Source organism: Erpetoichthys calabaricus, chromosome 7 (genome assembly GCF_900747795.2).
Source record: "Erpetoichthys calabaricus chromosome 7, fErpCal1.3, whole genome shotgun sequence".
Classification (NCBI taxonomy): Eukaryota; Metazoa; Chordata; class Cladistia; order Polypteriformes; family Polypteridae; genus Erpetoichthys; species Erpetoichthys calabaricus.
Genome location: NC_041400.2, coordinates 192860779 through 192885080, shown reverse-complemented (window position 1 = coordinate 192885080; position 24302 = coordinate 192860779). Strand labels below are relative to the sequence as shown.

Below are 24302 nucleotides of genomic sequence, written 5' to 3'. Positions count from 1 at the left end.
CGCAGGGAGGACCCGGGAATCGAACCCAGGTCCCCAGGTGTCCCAACTGCGAGGCAGCAGTGCTACCCACTGCGCCACCGTGCCACCCTCATTTAAATATGTTATTCATATTTTTCATTGAGGGTGGCGCAGTGGTAGCACTGCTACCTCGCAGTAAGGAGACTCGGGTTCGCTTCACAGGTCCTCCCTGCGTGGAGTTTGCATGTTCTCCCCGTGTCTGCGTGGGTTTCCTCCGGGCGCCCCTGTTTCCTCCCACAGTCCAAACACATGCTGGTTAGGTCGATTGGTGATTCTAAATTGGCCCTAGTGTGTGCTTGGGGTGTGTGTGTGTGTGTCCTGCGGTGGGTTGGCGCCCTGCCCGGGATTGGTTCCCTGCCTTGCGCCCTGTGTTGGCTGGGATTGGCTCCAGCAGACCCCCGTGACCCTGTGGGTTGGAAAATGGATGGATGGATGGATATTTTTCATTGTTTTGTATTCTGCTTAAACGGCTTATAATATGTCGACTGTTAATACCTGCTTATAAGGGATGCCTAAAGTATAAAGTTTTACAATCGTTGCTTTATAACGTTTATTAATGCCAGTGTTTGTTAAGGTTTTTATATTTTTTCCTAAAACACAAAAAACGAGATGCAGGGCTGCCAACCCTCCCACAGTGGGCTGCAGTGACCCCTCTAATGTGCTGAGGGGATTCAAATAATGGAAGGATGGACAAAGGCTATGATGACAGCGCTACTTCTTCTCTGCTTCCATTCAGTTTTGTATAATATAGCGCCCTTCAGGGGACTTCAAACTATCACAACCACTGTTAGGGTTTGTTTGAAACTTTGCTGATTACGAACTTGATTTTGGGGACAGCGTCCTTGTAAATGTCATTTTTTGGGGCTGTGATGAGTTTTGTGTGCCCCCTCCCAAAAATGATAGCATTTTTCATTGATTTTTAAATGAAACCCTATAAAACAGAAGTTAGAGACCCCAGGGCTTTGATATTTTGTCAATTTTGAGCATAGCACCCCACACTGCTCCTTTACTATTATGTTTTTGGTTTCAGGTCAGACTTTAAATTTCTGTTATACAAAGCTTGATAGAACCCCTATTATTGTATTGCTTTATTATTTTGGGTACTTTATGTATATTTGTGTCCAAATTAAAATGCCTGGCTTGTCAGAGAGCACATTTTTGATGTTCTCCTTTCTACTGTTTAAACTAAATATATGATTTTCTTTTTTTTCTTTTTTTTTACAAATATATTAAAAATGAATTGTATTGTATATACAGCAAATAATACAAAAATCTGTACCTCAGCTTTTCTTTTTGTGACAAAGTGCATGTCCTGCATTTGCTTGCCTTCTTATGCTTTGTTGTAAAGGCTGAATAACTATTTTAGTAAGACGCACAGCAACACTAAGCCACGGAGTCCGAAGCAGACGACTGCAGTGTCTTTAGACAGATTGTGTGTGTTCTTTTACTAAAAACATGGATGAACGCTTCACTGTGTGACATTTGTAATGATGATGTGTGTTCAATAAATTAGCAATGCTAAAGAGAAAGCTCACAAATGCCAATGCTTAGCCATTTACTTACTTAGTCCACAGCAGGGCCACAGGAGGCCAGAGCCTGTCACAGGAGCTTTAGGCACAAGGCAGGAACCACACCAGGATAAGATGGCACTCCATCACCCAGCCAGAATAAAGATCATCGATTCATTCATTCGTCTGGTTGTTCTGTCATTTCTTAGCCCTCAGGGTCATGGAGAACATCTGGCAACATCAGCCCACAAGAAACAAAGCAAACTTCAACTGGATGCCAGTGTCCTGCCCTGCAAAAATAATGTAAATTAATGTATCAATTAAATAAATCAGTAATTTATTCATTCATTTCTTAGACAATTTATTTCAAAATATCATCAATAGAACCAGAGCCTAACCTGACAGCTCCAGGCACAAGACAGGAACCCAACCTGGATGGGTTGACAGTCAGTCACCAAAAAAATTCATTTTCTTTCTTTCTTTCTTTCTTTCTTTCTTTCTTTCTTTCTTTCTTTCTTTCTTTCTTTCTTTCTCAAAAAATATTTCTTTCTTTCTTTGCTCATTCATTTCTCTGTCCACTAATTCCAAAAGGGGGACACTGGGAACCACAGATTGTAAAGTGTGGCACCGGCCACCAGGCAGAAATCAAGTCTCAATAGGATACAACAACAACAACATTTATTTATATAGCACATTTTCATACAAAAAAAGTAGCTCAAAGTGCTTTACATAATGAAGAAAAGAAAAATAAAACAACAACAACAACATTTATTTATATAGCACATTTTCATACAAAAAGTAGCTCAAAGTGCTTTACATAATGAAGAAAAGAAGAATAAAAGACAAATAAGAAATTAAAATAAGACAACCTTAGTTAACATAAAAAGGAGTAAGGTCCGATGGCCAGGGTGGACAGAAAAAACAAAAAAAAACTCCAGAAGGCTGGAGAAAAAAATAAAATCTGTAGGGGTTCCAGGCCACGAGACCACCCAGTCCCCTCTGGGCATTCTACCTAACATAAATGAAATAGTCCTCTTTGTAGTTCGGGTTCTCACGGAGTCACTTGATGCTGATGGTCATACAGACTTCTGGCTTTTAATCCATCCATCATTGTTGGAACATCATGGTGCTTTGGGTAGATGGTGGTGGCACAAGCCACCACCAATAGGACACCGGAAAAGGAAACAGAAGAGAGAGTAGGGGTTAGTACAAATTTTGAATGAATAGTTATTATAATGAATTGGATATACAGAGTGTCAGGATTAAATTACAGTGAAGTTATGAGAAAGCCATGTTAAAGTAATGTGTTTTCAGTAGTTTTTTAAAGTGCTCCACTGTATTAGCCTGGCGAATTCCTACTGGCAGGCTATTCCAGATTTTAGGTGCATAACAGCAGAAGGCCGCCTCACCACTTCTTTTAAGTTTTGCTCTTGGAATTCTAAGGAGACACTCAGTTGAGGATCTGAGGTTGCGATTTGGAATATAAGGTGTCAGACATTCCGATATATAAGACGGGGCGAGATTATTTAAAGCTTTATAAACCATAAGCAGAATTTTAAAGTCAATCCTGAATGACACAGGTAACCAGTGTAGTGACATCAAAACTGGAGAAATGTGTTCGGATTTTCTTTTCTTGGTAAGGATTGTAGCAGCTGCATTCTGCACTCGTTGCAAACGATTGATGTCTTTTTTGGGTGGTCCTGAGAGGAGTGCGTTACAGTAATCTAGTCGACTGAAAAGAAACGCGTGAACTAATTTCTCAGCATCTTTCAATGATATAAGAGGTCTAACTTTTGCTATGTTTCTTAAGTGAAAAAATGCTGTCCTAGTGATCTGATTAATATGCGATTTAAAATTTAGATTACAGTCAACAGTTACCCCTAAGCTTTTTACCTCTGTCTTGACTTTTAATCCTAATGCATCCAGTTTATTTCTAATAGCCTCATTGTATCCATTATTGCCAATCACCAAAATTTCAGTTTTCTCTTTATTTAGCTTTAGAAAATTACTATTCATCCATTCAGAAATACAAGTAAGACATTGTGTTAGTGAATCAAGAGAATCGGGGTCATCAGGTGCTATTGATAGGTACACCTGTGTACCTATAATAATAATAATAATAATACCACATTATTGGCATCCCAGAACAAAGTAAATTCATTCATGTATTCATTTCTTAACCTATTTATTCCAAGATAGGATCCCATGAGGATGGGAACCTACCCGGAGAGATTCAGGAACAAGGCAGGAACAAAATCTGCAGAAGATGCCATTGTATTGGCCAGAACATTAATTGATTCTATCATTTCTTTTCCCACTTCTTTCAAAGCAGTCCAACATGAGACCAGAGCCTATCCTGGGAGCATGAAGCATGAAGCAGGAAGAAAAACTGGATGACATGTTACTTTGTTGACAGGAGAGATTCATTCATCCATTTCTTGGCCTAATTCATCTAAAACAGGGTCACATGGTTACATCAGGCATGGAGTAGAATCTAACCCTGGATGGGACACCAGTCTATTTCCAGATAAGAAACAAGTCAATTGTTGATCAACAGATCGTTCCTCCCCCACACTATGCGACTCTTCAATTCCACCAGGGGTGGGGGGTAAACGTTAACATTATACAAAGTTATTGTCTGTTACCTGCCTTGCACTCTCCACTTTGCACTTTTTAACTTGCAGTGTTTTTATCACTCTTTAATTAATATTGTTTTATCAGCATGCTGCTGCTGGAGTATATAAATTTCCCCTTGGGATTAATAAAGTATCTATCTATCTATCTATCTATCTATCTATCTATCTATCTATCTATCTATCTATCTATCTATCTATCTATCTATCTATCTATCTATCTATCTATCTATCATTTATACAATAATTCATTGATTCCTTTCTTAGCCTACTTATTGGAAAACACTAATAGGGACCCCCAGAGCTTAAGCTGGCCCCTCCACACATGCAGCAGAACCCAATCCAGGATGAGATACCAGCCAATCATTAAGCAAGAACAAAGATCATTCATTCATCCATTCAGTTGGCCATTTAGTCACTTCTTAGCCCATAGAGTCATGGGAAACCTGAGTTCCTTCAGGCAAAATCAGTCACAGGGCACAAACCAAACTTAGACAGCATGCCAGTTTATTGTCCAGTAAACACAAGGTAAATTTATTAACTCATTTCAACATTCATTTATTAGTAGAAATATTTTGAAGGGAACCAGAGCCTAATCTGACAGCTCCAAGCACAACACAGGAATCAACCCTGGATGAGATGTCAGTTAATTAATTCTTTCTTTCTTTCTTTCTTTCTTTCTTTCTTTCTTTCTTTCTTTCTTTCTTTCTTTCTTTCTTTCTTTCTTTCTTTCTTTCTTTCCCCACTTTTTCCAAAACAGGGACACAGATTCTAATAGGTGTCACCAGCCACGAGGCAGAAACCAAGTCTTCATGGGATATCACTTTATTGTCATCCCAGAACAATATTCATTCATTCCTTTCTTAGCCTACTTATTGGAAAACACTAATAGGGACCTCCAGAGCTTAAACTGGCCCCTCCAGACTTGCAACAGAACCCAATCCAGGATGAGATGCCAGCCAATCATCAAGCAAGAACAAAGATCATTCATTCAGTTGGCCAGTTAGTTACTTCTTTGCCCACAGAGTCATGGGAAACCTGAGTTCCTTCAGGCAAAATCAGTCACAGGGCACAAACCAAACTTAGACAGCATGCCAGTTTATTGCCCTGTAAGCAGAAGGTAAACGTATTAACTCATTTCATCATTCATTTATTAGTAAAAATATTTCCAAGGAAAGCAGAGCCTAATCTGACAGCTCCTGTCAACCCTGGATGAGATGTCAGTTAATCTTTCTTTCTTTCTTTCTTTCTTTCTTTCTTTCTTTCTTTCTTTCTTTCTTTCTTTCTTTCTTTCTCTCTGTCTGTCTGTCTCACTTACTCCAAAACAGGTACACAGCAGACCAGAGGTTCTAAAAGGTGTCACCAAGTCTTCATGGGATATCACAGAACAATATTCATTCATTTATTCATTCACTGACCCATTCATTCCAAGTTATGGTCACAAGAAATGGGAATACAATCAAGAACAGGGCTGAAGCAAATTCTGGATAGGATGCCATTGTATTGTTCAGCACATTCGCTATTTCCATTCACGTCTTTGCTTGTGTATTTCAAAGTAGCGTCACAGGGGACCAAAGCCTATCCTGGCAGCATAAAACATGAAGCAGCAAGCAAAGTCACTTTGTTAATTCATTTTTTTCATGCTTTTCTTAATAATAATATTTTATTTTTATAGCTCCTTTCCCATGCTCAAGGCACTTAGTCTGCATGAACCATCCCTAGGTTGGGACACCAAACTACTGCCAAGCAAGCTGAATGATTGAATAAAAGAATGAATGAATCTTGCTAGACATTTATTAATTTATTAAACTCTTAGCCTGCTTATTCCAAAAGAGCCTCACAGGTGACCAGGGTGCAACTGAGCCGCATTAGAGACAAGGCAGGAACACAACACAGGATGGGATGCCAGTCTACTACAAATCACATTTAATTAGTTATTACTGTTGCCTGGCATCCATTCATCCATTCATGTAATTCTTGGCCTCTTTATTCTGAAAAAGAGGGGCAAAGTTGGACTAGAGTCAACCTCGGGGGGCCTTAGGCACAACATAGGAACACTGGATGATATGCCATTGTATTGTCAGGCACGAGCCATTTATTCTTTCACTTTTTTGCTCGCTTATTTTAAAACAGTCTCACAGGAGACATGAGCCTATCCTGGCAGCAAAAACCAGAAGGGTGGGTAGGGTGTCATTTTGTTAACAGACCAGTTTCATTCTTTCTTTCATTTATTGATTTTTCTGTTCTTAAGGTGTCACCCTTGTCGAGAGGTTTACTTACCTTGACAGTGACATTCATGTCTCTGGTGACTCTTACTATGAAGTCAGTAGACGGACTAGTAGAGCAGTGGGGGGTCTTGAGGTCATAAAGGTGTGTGTGGCACTCCCGATATCTATGCAAAAGGACAAAGGTCCAAGTCTTTAGAGTCCTGGTGCTTCCTGTCTTGCTATATGGTTGCGAGACATGAACGCTATCCAGTGACCTGAGACGAAGACTCCTTTGGTACTGTGTCTCTCCGGAAAATCCTTGGGTACCGTTGGTTTGATTAGATAGATAGATAGATAGATAGATAGATAGATAGATAGATAGATAGATAGATAGATAGATAGATAGATAGATAGATAGATAGATAGATAGATAGATAGATAGATACTTTATTAATCCCAAGGGGAAATTCACATACTCCTGCAGCAGCATACTGATACAAAAAAACAATATTAAATTAAAGAGTGATAACAATGCAGGTAAAAACAGACAATAACTTTGTATAATGTTAACGTTTACCCCCCCGGGTGGAATTGAAGAGTCACATAGTGTGGGGGAGGAACGATCTCCTCAGTCTGTCAGTGGAGCAGGATGGTGACAGCAGTCTGTCTCTGAAGCTGCTCCTCTGTCTGGAGATGATCCTGTTCAGTGGATGCAGTGGATTCTCCATGATTGACAGGAGTCTGCTCAGCGCCCGTCACTCTGCCACGGATGTCAAACTGTCCAGCTCCGTGCCTACAATAGAGCCTGCCTTCCTCACCAGTTTGTCCAGGCATGAGGCGTCCCTCTTCTTAATGCTGCATCCCCAGCACACCACTGCATAGAAGAGGGCGCTCGCCACAACCGTCTGATAGAACATCTGCAGCATCTTATTGCAGATGTTGAAGGATGCCAGCCTTCTAAGGAAGTATAGTCGGCTCTGTCATCTCTTGCACAGAGCATCAGTATTGGCAGTCCAGTCCAGTTTATCATCCAGCTGCACTCCCAGGCATTTATAGGTCTGCACCCTCTGCACACAGTCACCTCTGATGATCACGGGGTCCATGAGGGGCCTGGGCCTCCTAAAATCCACCACCAGTTCCTTGGTTTTGCTGGTGTTCAGGTGTAGGTGGTTTGAGTCGCACCATTTAACAAAGTCCTTTATGAGGATCCTATACTCCTCCTCCTGCCCACTCCTGATGCAGCCCACGATAGCAGTGTGTTGCTCATGGAGTCCCGAATGAGGCACATGACTGGCACTGTGAGGGAGCGTCAGTTACGGCACTATGGCCATGTGGTGCGATTCCCCGAGGGTGATCCAGCTCATAAGATCCTCATTGTTAGGGGACTCGAGTGGCTGGACCAGGCCAAGGGGTCGCCCACGTAACACCTGACTGCGGCAGATAGAGGGTCATTTCCGGAGGGTGGGACTGGACCGCGTGTGTGCCTGGGGGGTTGCAAACCGGGATCCCGAGTTGTTTCGTCGTGTGGTGGATGTGGCAACATACTGTACCAATGCATGCTACCCAACTTGACTTGACTTGTTCTTAATCTGCTTATTTCAAAAGAGGTTCATAGGACACCTGGGTTTGCCTAGGCAACATTAGGCATAAAGCAACAATCATCACTGGATGGGACGCCAGTCTATGTCAGTCATTCAGTCATATGCTCATTGATTCATTTCTCCATTTTTTCAAACAAAAATGAAGGGATGGGGCACCAATTAATTATTGAACATGCTCTCACACACACACACACACACACACACACTCTTTAAAGTCTTCAAAGGCCTGACACCACTTCAGTTCACATGAAAATGAAAGCTCAAGGCACCCGAGCGGCTGGGCTCTACATTGCGGAAAGCTTTGTAAAACTGTGCCCTATCTGGAGCTTGGCAGGCGTGTGGCGCTTTGTGATAAGTGTTAGGACGATGACTAATGATTACTTTGCTATGATCGTTTCTAAAAACATCCAGCAGTGTGAAGCTCTTGGTGCAGATGGACATCATGATATCTCAAAAAGGAGGCTGACATCTATTTCAGTATTATTTGTAGAATTGTATCTAAGGAACAGTATACAGTATGTATAAGTGGGTCGAGTAGCTGGAAAAGCACCGCTGGGGACAGACTGAGCTTGTGAGAGGCACAGGACAAGGTCCGTACTTTAAAATGGAGCTCCTCCACTTGCTACTATGGGCAAATTCGGACCACCAAGGGGCAGCATATCCAAGATTTACTTGAGTAAAACTGGTAGAAAGACAGCTACATTCATCCTGCCTGGCATTTATCAAGAAAAGAGAAAGGGCATTAAGGGCAGACATGTAATGAATGGCCAGGGGGGGGCGTAAGACTTTAAATGAGCAAGAGGTTCAGGAAAGCAATGGCCACACTCAGTGAAACAAGAACTTGAGATAACACTATATAAAGTCCAAGACGTGACCGCCTAAGGAGTGTAACCAGAGTGAGAAGAGAAGATGGAGCTCCATGATGCCTGAAGGGTGCTGGGGTGCTCAAGTGACTAAGGACAAACAAAGGATGGGAGTGGGGGGGCAAGCTGTAAGACATGGAGGTGGTGCTGGGTGTGGGGTCCCCTAATAAACCCTGTACAATACAATACAATACAATTTATTTTTGTATGGCCCAAAATCACACAAGAAGTGCCGCAATGGGCTTTTACAGGCCCTGCCTCTTGACAGCCCCCCAGCCTTGACCCTCTAAGAAGACGAAGAAAAACTCCCAAAAAAAACCTTGTAGGGAAAAATGGAAGAAACCTTGGGAAAGGCAGTTCAAAGAGAGACCCCTTTCCAGGTAGGTTGGGCGTGCAGGGGGGTCAAAAGTAGACAAATGGTCCCCAACTCTGGTCCTGGAGGGCCCCAGTGGCTGCAGGTTTTCATTCTAACCCTTTTCTTAATTAGTCACCTGTTTTTGCTGCTAATTAACTTCTTTTCATTTCATTTTAATTGACTTGTTTTATTTTAAGATTTATTCCCCTGAATTTCTTCATTTCTTTCCTTAAACGGCACCCAAACAGACCACCTAAGTCAGGGCCTCAAACTCCAACCAATTTCACGTCAAGCAGTTGCTTCATTAGGCGCTGATTCTTGTCGTTCATTAAACCCGTTCTTTAATTCCAGTAGGGGGCTTTGCTCGCAAACCCCCAGGCCTGCGCAGTATCCTTCAATAAAGGCACGCGTAAATAAAGGCGAGCTTCAAAAGGGCGACCTCAATTGAGCGAATGTTTTAATATTCTTCCTTTCGCCTTTTTATACGTTCAATCATTGCCTTTATCTAATACATTTTCTGTAATAATTTTGTTGCGTTTGCCTTTATTCGCCGCGCCCAATTGAGGTCGCCCTTTTGAAGCTCGCCTTTTTGTGCGCGCCCTTATTGAATAGAACCAGCCTGCGCTATGCGCCAGCCACTTCATGTCTCTGTCGCTCGCGTACTGTATGTGGATTTCACTTTCACCAAACAACCAGTCTTTTAATTCTCGCAGATACGCCTCTTCATTGGGAAGAAACACTACTTTTCCCTGATGGCAACACGAATTAGACGATCTACAAGTCTCCGACTTAAAGTTTAAATCCGAACAATATATTCAATCTCTTTTTGCTGTTCCATTATTTCACAGAGTATGAATTTCCATTTGTTTGCGCTGATGCGATCTTTACTATCTGTTTTTTGAGACTTTTGAATTTTAGTATTTTCTTTATCTCTAACCTGCTCTGCATGTGTATCGTGGTAATGTTTTTGAATTCTTTACAATGTTTTACTTTGTCATCTACTCTTTGTCTTTTATCTCCGGTCTTGGGCATGTTTAAATCTCTTTGCATAAAGTCTCATCTCGCGGGACTTGAAAGTGTCTCTCTGAAAAAGTCTCATCTCGTCCCAGGAGTTTTTTATTATAATAGAGAGATGGCTTGTTGCTGCTCTCGTTGTACAATAGCAGGCATTTCCGAAACTATTGATTTTCTCTGTACTGTTAAAATGTTTTGGGGATCTGAGCAGATCAGCATTCCTGAGACCTTCACCTACATTTATTTTCAGATATGGTATGATGGTCACAATTTCTTGGTCATGTTTTAGTTCATTCTGTATCACATTATTGTTTGGCTGCTAATTAAGGAAAAAGAAACAATTAAGGGGTCTGAATCTTCAAGAGCAAGTCAAATAAAATGAATTCAAAAGAAGTTAATCAGCAGAAAAAACAGGTCACTATTTAAGAAAACAGTTAGAATGAAAACCTGCAGGCATTTCTATCAGACGGTTGTGGCGAGCACCCTCGTCTACGTGGTGGTGTGCTGGGGAGGCAGTATAAAGAAGAGGGACGCCTCATGTCTGGACAAACTGGTAAGGAAGGCAGACTGTATTGTAGGAACGGAGCTGGACAGTTTGAATTCCGTGGCAGAGTGACGGGCGCTGAGCAGACTCCTGTCAATCATGGAAAATCCACCGCATCCACTGAACAGGATCATCTCCAGACAGAGGAGCAGCTTCAGCGACAGACTGCTGTCACCGTCCTGCTCCACTGACAGACTGAGGAGATCGTTCTTCCACCACACTATGTGACTCTTCAATTCCACCCGGGGGGGTAAACATTAACATTATACAAAGTTACTGTCTGTTATACCTGCATGTTTATCACTCTTTAATTTAATATTGTTTTTTATCAGTATGCTGCTGCTGGAGTATGTGAATTTCCCCTTGGGATTAATAAAGTATCATCTATCTATCTATCTATCTATTGGGGCCCTCCAGGACAGCAGTTGGGGACCCCTGCTGTAGGCCCTCTAAAAGTAAAACTTTTGGGGATCTCTGAACAAAAAAGTTATACTGCTATAGTGTAAATAAATTAAATAGAGCTACAATAATTATTACTATTATTCTGGCAGCACAACTTATTAAATAAAGTATGCAATTCAGAATAAAATTATTAAATCTAAATTATAACCTTGCAACCATGCATTTATTTAAGTTGTCTACACGTTCCCTGGATTATTATTTTTTTAGTGTAGCGTGAAACTTAGCCCAAGGCTCTTTACAAATATAAAGCTACAATGTGGACTTTTTTCCCCCCAATTACAGGACTGATAGATTAACAAACCCAGCCGTTATTACTTTAATTAAGCACCTTTTACAGTGTAAACAACTGCAGAACTATAGTTTGATGCTTCTTTTTCATTGTTAAGATCATTGTGATAACAAACATGCCTGCTTTTATACATTACATGAAAGAAAGCACATAGAACATCAGTGCTCTGTACACGAGACAATAATGACGCTATAATCCTATACACCTACATTGTGCCTTTATACAGTTAGTATTATTAAAAGAAACTTTACAACTGCAAACAATAACTTGTCTATTTAGACTATATCTGAACAATTTTAGCATTACTAGGATAAGAAAGAATCACACCTTCTTTTATATAGCACCTTTCTACAGTAAATGTCATGCCAAGAGACATCACAACTGATGAGCAATCGTATTAGTTGTGGGGTTACGTCAGCATGCAAACGCCACTTCCTAAACGCGTGCGCTTTGGCCGCGCCCACGGGACCTGCGCGTGCGCTTTTGGGACAGGCTCTTTGATAAAAGGGCGGGATTAACACACAGCTGTTTTTCTCCTTCGCCCACGCGGATACACTCTCTGCAAATGATTGGCTATACCCAAAAAAAAGTACCAAGCATAACTAGCAGGGGATTGGCTATCTAGAATGATTGACACGTCTCCCTGTCTGCCTGTCTTTCACAAGCTTTCGGCTGCGGGTAGGTAGTTGCTTGGCCAACATTTGGAAGGCAAGTGTTTTTTTGGCAGAGAGCTGTAGATTTGGGGACATGGAAGTGGAGCGTGACAGAAGCGATGAAGCACGCGACAGTACTCGGCGATTTCAGCATCAGATAACCGTCATGAGACAAGAGATTCAAAACTTAAGGTCTGTAAATTACCGGCGGTAACTAGTAATGTGCTGTGTACTGTATGTGCGCGTGTGTGCGTTGCTGTCTGAAGCTTTAAGAGTCTGTGGTAAAATACTTTCTCAATACAATAATCGGTTTGAAATTCCAAGTGGACATGAAAATAAGTGCTTAATGCTGAAGAGCTGCGTTTCACAAGCCCATTAGGATGAAGGGGTAAGCATTGGCAGTAGCTGTAGGTTGCCTGCCAGAAGGTAACAGGATATTTCTTCATATTCTCCATTGCTACTGTATATTGGCACAGGAACCCACGCCGAACTCGGAGATGGTTTCTAAAATTAGTCCTTTTAGTAACCCCATTGTTTACTTCTATAGATTATTTCGAAAGCTAACCGTGATGTTGTCATTATTATGTTATAACATCGTTACAGATTAGTAGGGTCATTCATAGTCAGATGTACAGAGTACAGTGAAGTTCTTACCTGCATGTGCTAATCAACATGCAACAGGTTCCCATTCTCATGATTAAATAGATCGATAGCGCTTTATTTAAATGTAACCTTTTACAGAAGCTCAGTAAGTAAATAAAAACTCTGAATTAGCGTAAACTGCTCCGATTCGACATGTTTATAAGAAATGTAATGATTTACTGCGTGAGGGGAGAAGTACATAATAAGCGAGGACAGTTGTGTCATATATTTAAAGTTAACATATGTGCTTCAATTTAAATGTTTTAACACGAAATATTCTGAATTGTAACAGAAATTTGTCGTTTTTCATGCTCTGACTGAGGTCCATAGTGAGTTAGATCCCTAGTAAAGGATCAAAGATCTCTATATACTGTATAATCTTCATTTGGATCTTGATCTTTGTTTGTCCGCGAATGAATTAGAAGAAGAAGCACTAGATGGCAGTAGAGAGACAGCTAAAACATAGGCATTACTTTAAGAATCTCCTCCAGCCTTATACTACTGAAGACTGTAGTACTCCAGTCACACTTCAAAACACAGACATTCAAACTAAACAAATTGTTGTGCTTTAAATTAACTAATCTTTATATATAATCTTCATTTGGATCTTGATCTTTGTTTGTCCGTGAATTCCACGCATGTGTAGACCACCTTCCAGTTTAGTACGTTGTTGTTACTCACAGATGTCAACAATGTGCCGGAATAACGAAAGGGGTGGTGGACAGTGTTACGCTGGTTAGCTCCTGAGGCCTGGTTAGAGAATGAGATTGCCGAAGATAAAAAGGTACGTGCCTACGTAACATATGAATGAAAGAAAGACAGTGGGTAAAATGAATGACAACGTAACAGCACGTTCCGGAAATTATTATTGTTACGTTGTAGCCGGCGAGTGCTGTGCGTCTCACAGTTGTACCGTGGCTTGCTCACATGTCAGTAAAGTGATCCCTGTTTATGCTTTAAAGAGCCTGGATACCTATGTGTCCCCCTTTTATAACCATTGCTCCGTGTATATTGCCTTACTCTTTGTATTGCCACAAAGCAACCTGCGAGATTGGAGAAAGGTTGAGAAGAGATCATGAGAGGAAACGACAGCATCGTGAAAACGAGACGGACTGTTAACGGAGAGAAGCAGAAATGCTCCTACACCACCACATAATTACTATTCGGACAGTGATTCCGAGTAGGCCGTTCTTATCGAATCAATGTCCAAGGGTTTTGTTTTGTAATTTTGTTTCCCTTATAAAAAATCATAATGCTGTGCGACGAAGGGCCCATTTCAGGACTGGCAGCCACGTTTAAACAGGGAGCCCTTCACAGACAACTTTAACACAACGTAGTTGGGCGCACATGGCTAGTAATGTCATACTCTTGATCACTGACCTTGAAATAGTCCAAACCAATACCTCCACTGCTTATGTTTGAAATGTGTCATTTTTAACCTTCTGGGAGTGGCTTTTAGAGTGCTAGGGCAACCTGTATAGAATCAAATATCAAAAATATTATATTTGTGACCAGCAACTTCATAATAGCATAAAATGACACTCTACATGCCAAGATTGCTAATTTCCATTTTTTTTTTTCAAACGTTTGTGAAAAGAAGTAACTTTTTGACCCCTCGTATCCAATTAAGGGGTTTGACTGATGTGGCATGCACAACTACTAATCGTTTTTGTTGAAGACAATTATTATGACCCCAACAGTGCTCACTGGAACATTCAGAAGTTTAGAAATATGTCTGTCACCGATGCCATTAGTGTGTTTTGCAACAATAAGGTTGCAAAGGTCTTCAGAGAGCTCAGATGCTTTCTTGGCTTTCCAGGCCTTTTTTGCACCTCCTTTCCTTCACATGTTCAATACTTATTCCCTGTGTCATTCCACTTTATTATACATAACTTATTTTAGGAACTTATTTGTTTTGATTTCTTTGTTTGTGTGGATGGCCAGGAGGACAGAAAAAACAAAACAAAAAAAAAACTCGAGGGCTGAAGGAAAAAAAAAAAAACAAAATCTGCAGGGGTTCTGAGGCCACGAGACCACCTGGCAGCCGCCTCTAGGCATTCTACCTAACATCAATGATCTCAGTCAGTGTTCGTGGTTTTCAGGCTTCATGTGCAAGAAACAGACCAGTGGTTCTCAACCTGTGGGGCGGGACCCCCTAGGGGGGTGCGAAGATGTGAAAAAAAGAAAACAAGAATCAAAAATATGAAAAATACATCTGTTGAAACCAAAACAAATTAACTTAAACTACATTCTGATACTAGAAAAATAAATCTAGAGTTAGATAAATGTCAATAAAAGTTAAGTAGGTATAATAAAATATGCATCTATGATATATCATTAATTAAAAAAGAACAAATTGGTATTAGTGGGCTCCTTTCAAAAAAATGTTAGGGTGGTGGTGGGGGGGGGGGTGCAATTAAAACTGTTATGAAAATTTGGGTCGCAAATACTTAAAGGTTGAGAAATGCTGAAATAGACAATGATGGTCATGTTGACCTCTGGCTTCCAATCCGTCAATGTAGGGACTGCATGGCTCCCTGATCAGGTGGTGGTGGCGCAGATCACCACCACGAAAACCTGGAAAACGAAAGCAGAGAAAATAGGGGTTAGTAGGGATTGTGGAGCCATGGGGAAAAAAAAGAAAAAGTTAATTAAATGTATATACAGAATATCAGGGTTACACTAAAATGAAGCTATGAGAAAGCCATGTTAAAATAATGGGTTTTTAAAATGTTCTACCGTATTAGCCGTGTGAATTTCTGTCGGTTAGCTATTCCAGATTTTAGGTGTATAACAGCAGAAGGTCGCCTCAAAACGGGTTTGATTTTCTCGGAGAGGGTGGGCTGTCTATGCAGGTTTGGCAGGAGAGCTGCCGAACAATGAATGCTTATCCGGAGTTTCAATATGTACAATACAATACAATACAGTTTATTTTTGCATAGCCCAAAATCACACAGGAAGTGCCGCAATGGGCTTTAACAGGCCCTGCCTCTTGACAGCCCCCCAGCCTTGACTCTGTAAGAAGACAAGGAAAAACTCCCCAAAAAAACCTTGTAGGGAAAAAACGGAAGAAACCTTGGGAAAGGCAGTTCAAAGAGAGACCCCTTTCCAGGTAGGCTGGGCGTGCAGTGGGTGTCAAAAGAAGGAGGTCAATACAATACAGTGCAGTACACAGAACAGAACAATTCCTCAATATAGTAAGAAATAAAAAATTATAAATTTTAGAAGTACAGAGCAGAATTTAACAGTAGATGATATATTCCATAATAAGATTTGGATTTGTGTAGAGTCCTGGAGACCTCATCTTTCAAGCTGCCTCCCCCATTTGGCCATTCCACGGCTGAAACAGCACCAGGCCAGCCAATCCGATGAAAGGACCCCTCTTTCCCACGATTCCTGCGATCCTCCATCTGGGATGACTTTTCCTTAGGCATGCAAAACAACTTGGCAGGTGGGCCATGGCACCAAGTGCCACATTTGAGTACCGAGAAAAAAAACAGAATAAGTGAGGGTTATTATACAATTATAACTGTCATGTTACTTATGTTTAAGTGCTAATGACTAACAACAGAGATGCAGTCTGTACAGTTAATCAGCAGCTCTAGTCAGGGTGTACTAAACTGAAGTAGTGAGTCTTCAGCCGGGATATAAAAGCTGAGGCATCTCTTATAGTAGCAGGCAGACCATTCTACAGTTTAGGGGCCCTGTAGCTAAAAGCTCGACCTCCCACTGTTATTTTATTAATCCTTGGAATCATAAGCAGACCGGCATCTTGAGATCTTAATGTGCGCTCAGGTTTGTAAGTCATGATAAGTTCTAACAAGTAAGCCGGACCATGGCCATTTAATGCTTTATATGTTAAAAGAACGATTTTGAAATCTGCCCTAAACTTAACCGGGAGCCAGTGTAAGGATTTAAGAACTGGAGTTATGTGTTCGTATTTTCTTGTTCTTGTAATAATTCTTGCAGCCGCATTTTGGATTAACTGGAGGCTGTATAAAGAACAGTTTGAACATCCAGTGAACACCGCATTGCAGTAGTCAAGCCTACTAGAGATAAATGCATAAATTAGTTTCTCAGAATCCTGTTTATTTAAAAAGCGCCTTAATTTCCTAACATTTTTAAGATGGAAGAAACATGTTTTGGACAACTTTGTAATATGCGCTTTAAATGACATGCTAGAGTCAAAGATAACTCCTAGATTGTGGGCTGATTCAGTAAAATTGACTGGGATTCCCACTGAGTTAAATGATGACAAAATATTGTTGTGATCAGCATCATTCCCTCCAACAATTAACATCTCTGTTTTATCTGTGTTTAAAGACAAGTAGTTCTCATTCATCCACTCCTTTAATTCACTAACACAACTAATTAAAGACAACATTGGAGAAACTTCATTTGATTTAAATGAAAGGTATAACTGGGTGTCATCTGCATACGAGTGAAAATTAACATTATGTTTCCTAATAAGAGATCCCAGTGGAAGCATGTACAGTGAAAACAGTAAAGGTCCCAGTACTGAGCCCTGCGGGACACCATATTGAACTTCTGTGTATAATGATGGAGTACTGTCAGCACATTTCTGTACATATTGGAATCGATTTGATAAGCAAGAACTAAACCAAGTGAGAACGGTGCCTGTAAGCCCAACATCATTTTCTAGCCTGTGCAGTAAAATAGAATGGTCGATGGTGTCAAACGCTGCACTTAAGTCCAACAACATGTAGTAAGTAGAAACGAGGAATAAGGAACATGCGTGTTTTGAACCTCGCAAAAAGAGGAGAGGCTTGTATTTCTGATAATGTTGGGTTTTTTATATCTCTCTATTATAAAAAAAAAAAAAAACTTGGGACAAGACTTTTTTCCTGCGACGAGACGTGATCTTTGGAAGGGAGACAGAGAGACACTTTCATGTCCCGTGATACGGTCAAGTCACATCATACTTCCCACCTTTGGAAGTAAGTCCCGTGATACACATGCAGAGCAGGTTAGAGATAATGGGAGTAGGGAAATTCGAGCATCTCAAAAAAATGAGAGAAAAGATCACATTAGCGCAAACAAATGGAAGATATTACTTGGTGAAATAACGGAAAAGCGAAAAGAGATCAGAGTTTGAGGATGTCTGGGGGAGAAGAGAGACGATGCAGTGAGACAAAAAAAAGGACAGCTGCTGTACAGGCTTTTAAATGTTTGAAGCACCGCACAAGATGCAGATCATGCAGCAAGCCAGCAGCTGATTAAGCATAGAGGAGGTAAAAAAAAAAACTGCTATTTGTTTACCATTGTATCACCGTTTAAGAGGGGGTTTCGGATGAGCGGCCGCGTCTCCTTCATTTCACAACGGCGCTGACGGGGAGGGGAAAGGGGTTGGCGAGCGAAGTGAGCTGTAGTACTAAAACAAAATTGAAATCAAATAAAGGGCCATGATTGCAGCTGAAATCACCACAGCTGTTTTCTTTTCACACATCGGCAATACAGCACTGTCTTCGTCAGGCAGTATGGGGACTTTGGACCCCACAAACCAAAGAGATACTTGTCTGTCTGATGCTTCTGGATTGAAGTACCATGACAAAATGGGATTTGGCGGATGGCCGGGACCCATGCCCGGCCTGGATGTCCCTTTGTCACTAGATCCGGGGGAGCAGCCATGGGAGCCACGCTACGTCCCTTGGAACCTTTGTTGGCATTCCCCCTGGGTTGCGTCGGGGCCACTTTTGTGGAACACCGAAGCTCAACCTGGTTGGGCTCCGTGGCCTCAACCGGGGGAGCTGCACGGCTTAACGAGCCCATCTGGGCGGGAGTGCAGCCGGAAGTAGGTCAACGAGCACATGCAGCACTTCCGGGTGGGCAATAAGAGGAGCCTGCAGCCACAACTCGGGGCACCAGAGTCTGGAGGAGGAGGAAGCTGCCTGGGAGGAGTAGTGGAGGAAGACAAAGAGTGTGATTTGGGGTGGTTTTGCTTTGTGTGTTTTGGGGACTGTGTAGGGCCTGTGGGACACGGGGAAGACGTGCCCCACGGCTAAAGAAAAAATAAATAGTTTGTTTATTTTACCTGTGCCTCTGGTGTCGGTCTGTGTAGGGTCGGCGCCAATAAAGCGCCTTTACCGCAGGGAAGAAAAAAAAAGTCACAGATTGCTGCTGAACTCACTGCAGCTATACGTTTGTACAGTTTCTGCTTCATCAGGCAGTTAGAAACAGGGGCAAGAACAGCTGTGCTGGAAAGTCTTAACCCAGTCGTTAAAATAGAGATACCGAGCAATTTTCAGTTTTGTAATTTGACATGCTTGCACCAATAAGATTAGCGGTTTCGGTTGGCAAATCTGATGCGACCCGTGACATCGGCTTAACACAAAGCCAGAGATACCATTCTGTAGCCTCAAAAGAAGGTGAAACTCTTTGAGTGGCCCAAGTTCCGAGTTCAGTCCCATCGAAAAAATCTACAGCAGGAATGCGAGGAGAAACCCCAAAATTTTTTTTTTAATTGTATATTTCTCAGAACATTTCCAAAATTGTAATCACCCTGAAAATACTCTCCCTGAGACATAATACCCTTGTCCCGCTGCTTTGCTGTTGTTCAAAACTGTTCTGAAACTCTTGCAAAATGGTAGCCTTCAGAGCCTCTGTTGTTTGCTTCTTGACCTCATCTACATACTGAAAATGCTTTCCTTTAAGGTCCCTCTTCATTCTTGGAAATAAGAAAAAAATAACAGGGCGCAAGGTCTTAGGGGACCGTTGTCATCCCGTTTTTCATGAGAAACTACCTCACACTCGATGCTGTGTTGTCGTGCCACTCACCTGATCACCACAATTTGGGTCGTTTCCTCACACAAGCGCTTGAGTGCTTTAAGGACGCCACTTGGCCAAGTGATGCAGAGGGCAGTCTAGTACACGCACCTATCAGCAAACGTCGGAACTAACGCCCCTCTAGCTTCCAGAAAAAAATTCTCGTTATTTTTGGGTCCCCCATCACACAACACTGCTGTACGCCATAATAATAATAATACATTTCATTTATATAGAGCCTTTCTCATGCATGCCATCACTCAATATGCAACCTGCAGTAGTCAAAGGACAAAAAAATTAAGCCTGCAAAATGGGAAAAACTGGTCACAACATACCAAAAAAGTCTTGTGCCTTTAAAGGGTAGCAGCCTAGTGTAAAATGTTTAAGCACCAAAGGGGTAAGTATTGTATATATTGTGTTTTTATTTAATTTGACTTCTTTTATAATTAAGGTAATTATATCCCATCAAAATGTGAGTGTGTTATGTTCACTATCCAAAAAAAAAAAATATAAATATAAATGTGTCATAACATACAACTGTCAAACACAATTTGCTGTGGCATTCTGTGGGGGTTAGGGGTACCATCTGCATTAGGGAATCCATTCCCGGGCTCCCAGACATTTTTCATTCCCGCATTCCCAGGAATGAAACTGCTGTAATTCCCGGGAAAACAGGAACAGCCAAGCTCGCATATATAGCATGTAAAAATCGATCAAGAAATAGTTATAGTTATAGTTGAAAATAATTAAGTGGCACGGTTTTTTGGCCCACGGTGTAGTGTGTTGCTCATGAATTCATTCAACAGCAGACCAGCAGCAGTCAGTCTCCCGGCTCCCACTAAGACTGAGCACAGTGGACTGGGAGGTGTCTGCACTCTGCAGCTCACGAATGCTGGGACGGGGCAGAGTTCATTGACGTCTGTGCTGTTGACAGCTTTGAACAGCAACTTGAAATTGCAATGCGTCAGTCAGTCTGTTGCATCCGCATTTATCTGTGCCAAGAAACTTGCCATCACAGAATGAGGACAAGAAACTGGATACATCAGTAAAAGCTGAAATGGCGGTGTTTCAGAGCAACGGCAAGCGCGGGCGTTGTTTAGAACAAGTGTATCAGTGTCTGATGACTGTGCCGCCTACTTCAGTGAAGGCAGAGTGTGCTTTCTCAGTGGCTGGCGTACTCTGCACAAAGGTGTGCTCTGCCTGGATGACCGCACGCTGGACACGTTGTGCTTTCTACGCTCTTATTACTGCAAATAAAGATACATGTACTTGTATGACAGCATGAACTGCTTGTTGTTAAGGTTAGTCTTTTATTGGTGTCAACATATTGCAGTAATTTTATTAAAAATAACTGTTGGTCGTTCTAAAACTGTTCACATGTGAGATGCCCGTGCACTGTGTCATCCCCGGGATAAACCCGTCCGGGAATGGATTCCCTAATCTGCATATCCAAAACTGCCCATTTTGGGCACCCCGATTCCTGAAGGACTTTATATGGTCACTTAGCCCACTTATGCCATCAGGTTGTCGTAATGTATATTGCGGCGAGATGGGTTCTTCGTAAAAAGTAACATTATTTCTTTTTTATTTTTCCATAGGAAGCATATGGACAGTGCTGTAAGAGCACATAAGAAAAGTGTCCATGCCTTGCAGAATCTCTTGGGGAACATTTCTGACAATGAGCTTCCACAACATTCACAGAGTCCACTGGTGGAAAGCTCAACAGCTTTTTCTTTAGAAAAAGGTATTTCTTTGTTTTTATCATTCTGTCATTTAAACGAGATCTTAACTTACATTTGCCTGAGGATTTAGTTAGGTTTCAAGTATGCCTTTTAAATTCCTGTTTAGGTTTTGTTTTTCACTCGCCTTTTAATTTTTTTATTTCCTTTAATGAATTGCCTTTTTTTTGTCATTTTAATAGCTTTCATTAACAATAATGACTTTGGTAACCATACATTTGAGTATCCCAGAAAAATGACAAGGATTTAAATAGCTGGTTATCATTTTTTGTCGAGCAGACAAGCCACTCTGGCCTACAGTCAAAGGCTAAGCATAAGAACCGACTTGAACCCGTGATGGACTGGCAGCACTTAAGGTCTAAAAGAACAAAGCCAGCATACAATACAATTTATTTTTGTAGAGCCCAAAATAACACAAGAAGTGCCATAATGGGCTTTAACAGGCCCTGCCTTTTGACAGCCCCCCAGCCTTGACTCTCTAAGAAGACAAGGGAAAAACTCCCAAAAAAACCTAGTAGGGAAAAAATGGAAGAAACCTTGGGAAAGGCAGTTCAAAGAGAGACCCCTTTCCAGGTAGGTTGGGCGTGCAGTGGGTGTCAAAAAGAAGGGGGTCAATTCAATACAATACACAGAACAGAACAAATCCTCAATACAGTATAAAAATAAAAATTTTACAAGTACGTACCAGAATTTAACAGTAGATGATATCCCATAATATGATTTGGATTTGTTTAGAGTCCTGGAGACCTCGGCCATCAAGCTGCCTCCCCCATTTGGCCATTCCACAGCTGAAACAGCATTGGGCCATCCAGTCCGATGAAAGGACCCCTCCTTCCCATGATTCCTGTGATCCTCCATCAGAGATGACTTTCCCTTAGGCAGGCAAAACAACTTGGCAGGTGGGCCGTGGCACCAAGTGCCACATTTGAGTACCGAGAAGAGAAACAGAATAGGTGAGGGTTAGTAACAAATTATAACTATCATGTAGCATGTCACATTCATAGTTCAGTTAGACAGTTCATTGCAATTGTGAGGAAGTTTTGGGGGCATGCATGATATTGGGGGATATTCATTAGTGGAGAATTAGATTAGTGGAGTGCACATGAATTTGACCTTATTCAGCATCTGGCCTAAAGTGTGTTGATACCTAACGATCACACCCATATGCACTTGCTGGACATCCCATTCCAAACCAATGGGCATTAATATGGAGTGCCCTTGTCTTTGAGGCAATAAAATCCTTGACTTGTCTTTCCACAATATTTTGGAGAGTGTCTGTGTTAACCTGTGCCCATTTAGCCAAAAGAGCATTTCTGTGGCCAGGGACTGATGTTGGACGAGAAGACCAGGCTCACAGTAGGCATTTTAGTTCATCCCAAAGGTGTCCAGTAGGGCTGAGATCAGACAGTGTGTTCTGTGCAGACCGTTCAAGTTCTTCCATGTCTTCATGGACATGGCTTTGTGCACGGGGTCACAGTCATGCTGGAACAGAAAAGAACCTTCACTAAACTGTTGAGCTGAAGTTCACAGTTGTCTAAAATGTGTTTGTCTTCTGTAGCATTAGCATTGCTCTTCACTAGGACCAAAGGGCCTAGCCCATACCCTTAAAAATCCCCCCGGACTATTATGTCTAGTCCACCAAACTTTAGAAGTATGCACTATGCAGCCCAGAATGTATCGTACTCCTGGCATCCGCCAACCTCTGATTCATCCACCAGACCGTCAGATAGTGAAGTGTAAGTCATCTTCTCCACTGCTCTAGAGCCGCATTGTAAGCCGCATGCTTAACACCTTTCTAACCAATGCTTGGCATTGTGCATAGTGGTCATTGGCTTGTGTGCGACTGCTTTTCATGAAGATCCCACTGCACAGTTCTTATGCTGATGTTCCTTCTAGGTGCAGTTTGTATCCCTGTTGTACGTGATGCCACAGAGGATAAGACATTTTTATATGCTATGTGCTTCAGCACTTGTGAGCCCTTCTCTGTGGATTTATGTTTTCTACCACTTCGTGGCTGAACTGCTGGTAGTCCTTTACACTTCCGCTTCATAATGATAGCAGTTACAATTGACTGGGGCAGATCTAGCAGAGCACAAATTTCACATGCTGACTTGTGGCAAAGGTGGCATCCTATGATAGTGCCTAGTGTGGCACACCCACCCGACACAGACAGACGTGGGGCACAAGTTCAAACACACGCTTTTATTTATTTTTTTTTCTTTTCCAGCTCAGTCACAAGCACAGTCACAGTAAACAAGGCACACTTCTCTTATTTCTCTCTTTTCCTCCACTCCTCCTAGCAAGCTTCGTCTTCTCCCACCCGACTCTGGCTCCTAGCTCCTTTTATAAGGCAGCCGGATGTGCTCCATGTGCTCATTGACCTAGTTCTGGCAGCACTTTTGGGCCCACAATATTGTAAATATTTTATGATATCTTTTCATGGGACAACACTGAAGATATGACACTTAGATACAATGTAAAGTAGTCCGTGTACAGCTTGTATCACAGTGTAAATTTGCTGTCCCCTCAAAATAACTTAACACACAGCCATTAATGTCTAAACCGCTGGCAACAAAATTTGGTACACCCCTAAGTGAAAAATGTCCAAATTGTGCCCAAAATGTCAATATTTTGTGTGGCGACCATTATTTTCCAGCACTGCCTTAACTCTCTTGGGCATGGAGTTCACTAGAGCTTCACAGGTTGCCACTGGAATCCTCTTCCACTCCTCCATGATGCCATCACGGAGCTGGTGGACGTTAGAGACCTTGTGCTCTGTTTGAGGATGGCCCACGGATGCTCAATAGGGTTTAGGTTTGGAGACACAGGAGCAGATTTTTGGGGAGATGGTTCTTTCTGTAGATTCTCAGAATATACCGTCTCTGCTGCACCTTCTTCAGAAGCTCCTTGGTGTTGGCGGTCCAGGCCAAGTCATCCGCCAGCTCAATGCCCAGAAACCTGAACACCAGGACCCTCTCCATACAGACCCCG

General features: G+C 41.8%; 1 protein-coding gene across 2 annotated transcripts in view; it reads left to right on the top strand.

The window, feature by feature from the left end:
- Positions 1 to 12129: 12129 nt before the first annotated feature.
- The window catches only part of trmo (tRNA methyltransferase O), a 34158-nt gene continuing 21985 nt past the window's right edge, over positions 12130 to 24302 (top strand). Inside the window, exons 1-2 of one of the 2 annotated variants that reach the window (XM_028805865.2) lie at positions 12130 to 12339; positions 21171 to 21316. In XM_028805865.2, coding sequence (XP_028661698.2) covers positions 12242 to 12339; positions 21171 to 21316 — 244 coding nt within the window. In that variant the 5' untranslated portion in view covers positions 12130 to 12241. Of the gene's footprint in view, positions 12358 to 21170; positions 21317 to 24302 lie in introns of both variants that reach the window. The other variant, XM_028805864.2, reaches the window with a different exon arrangement.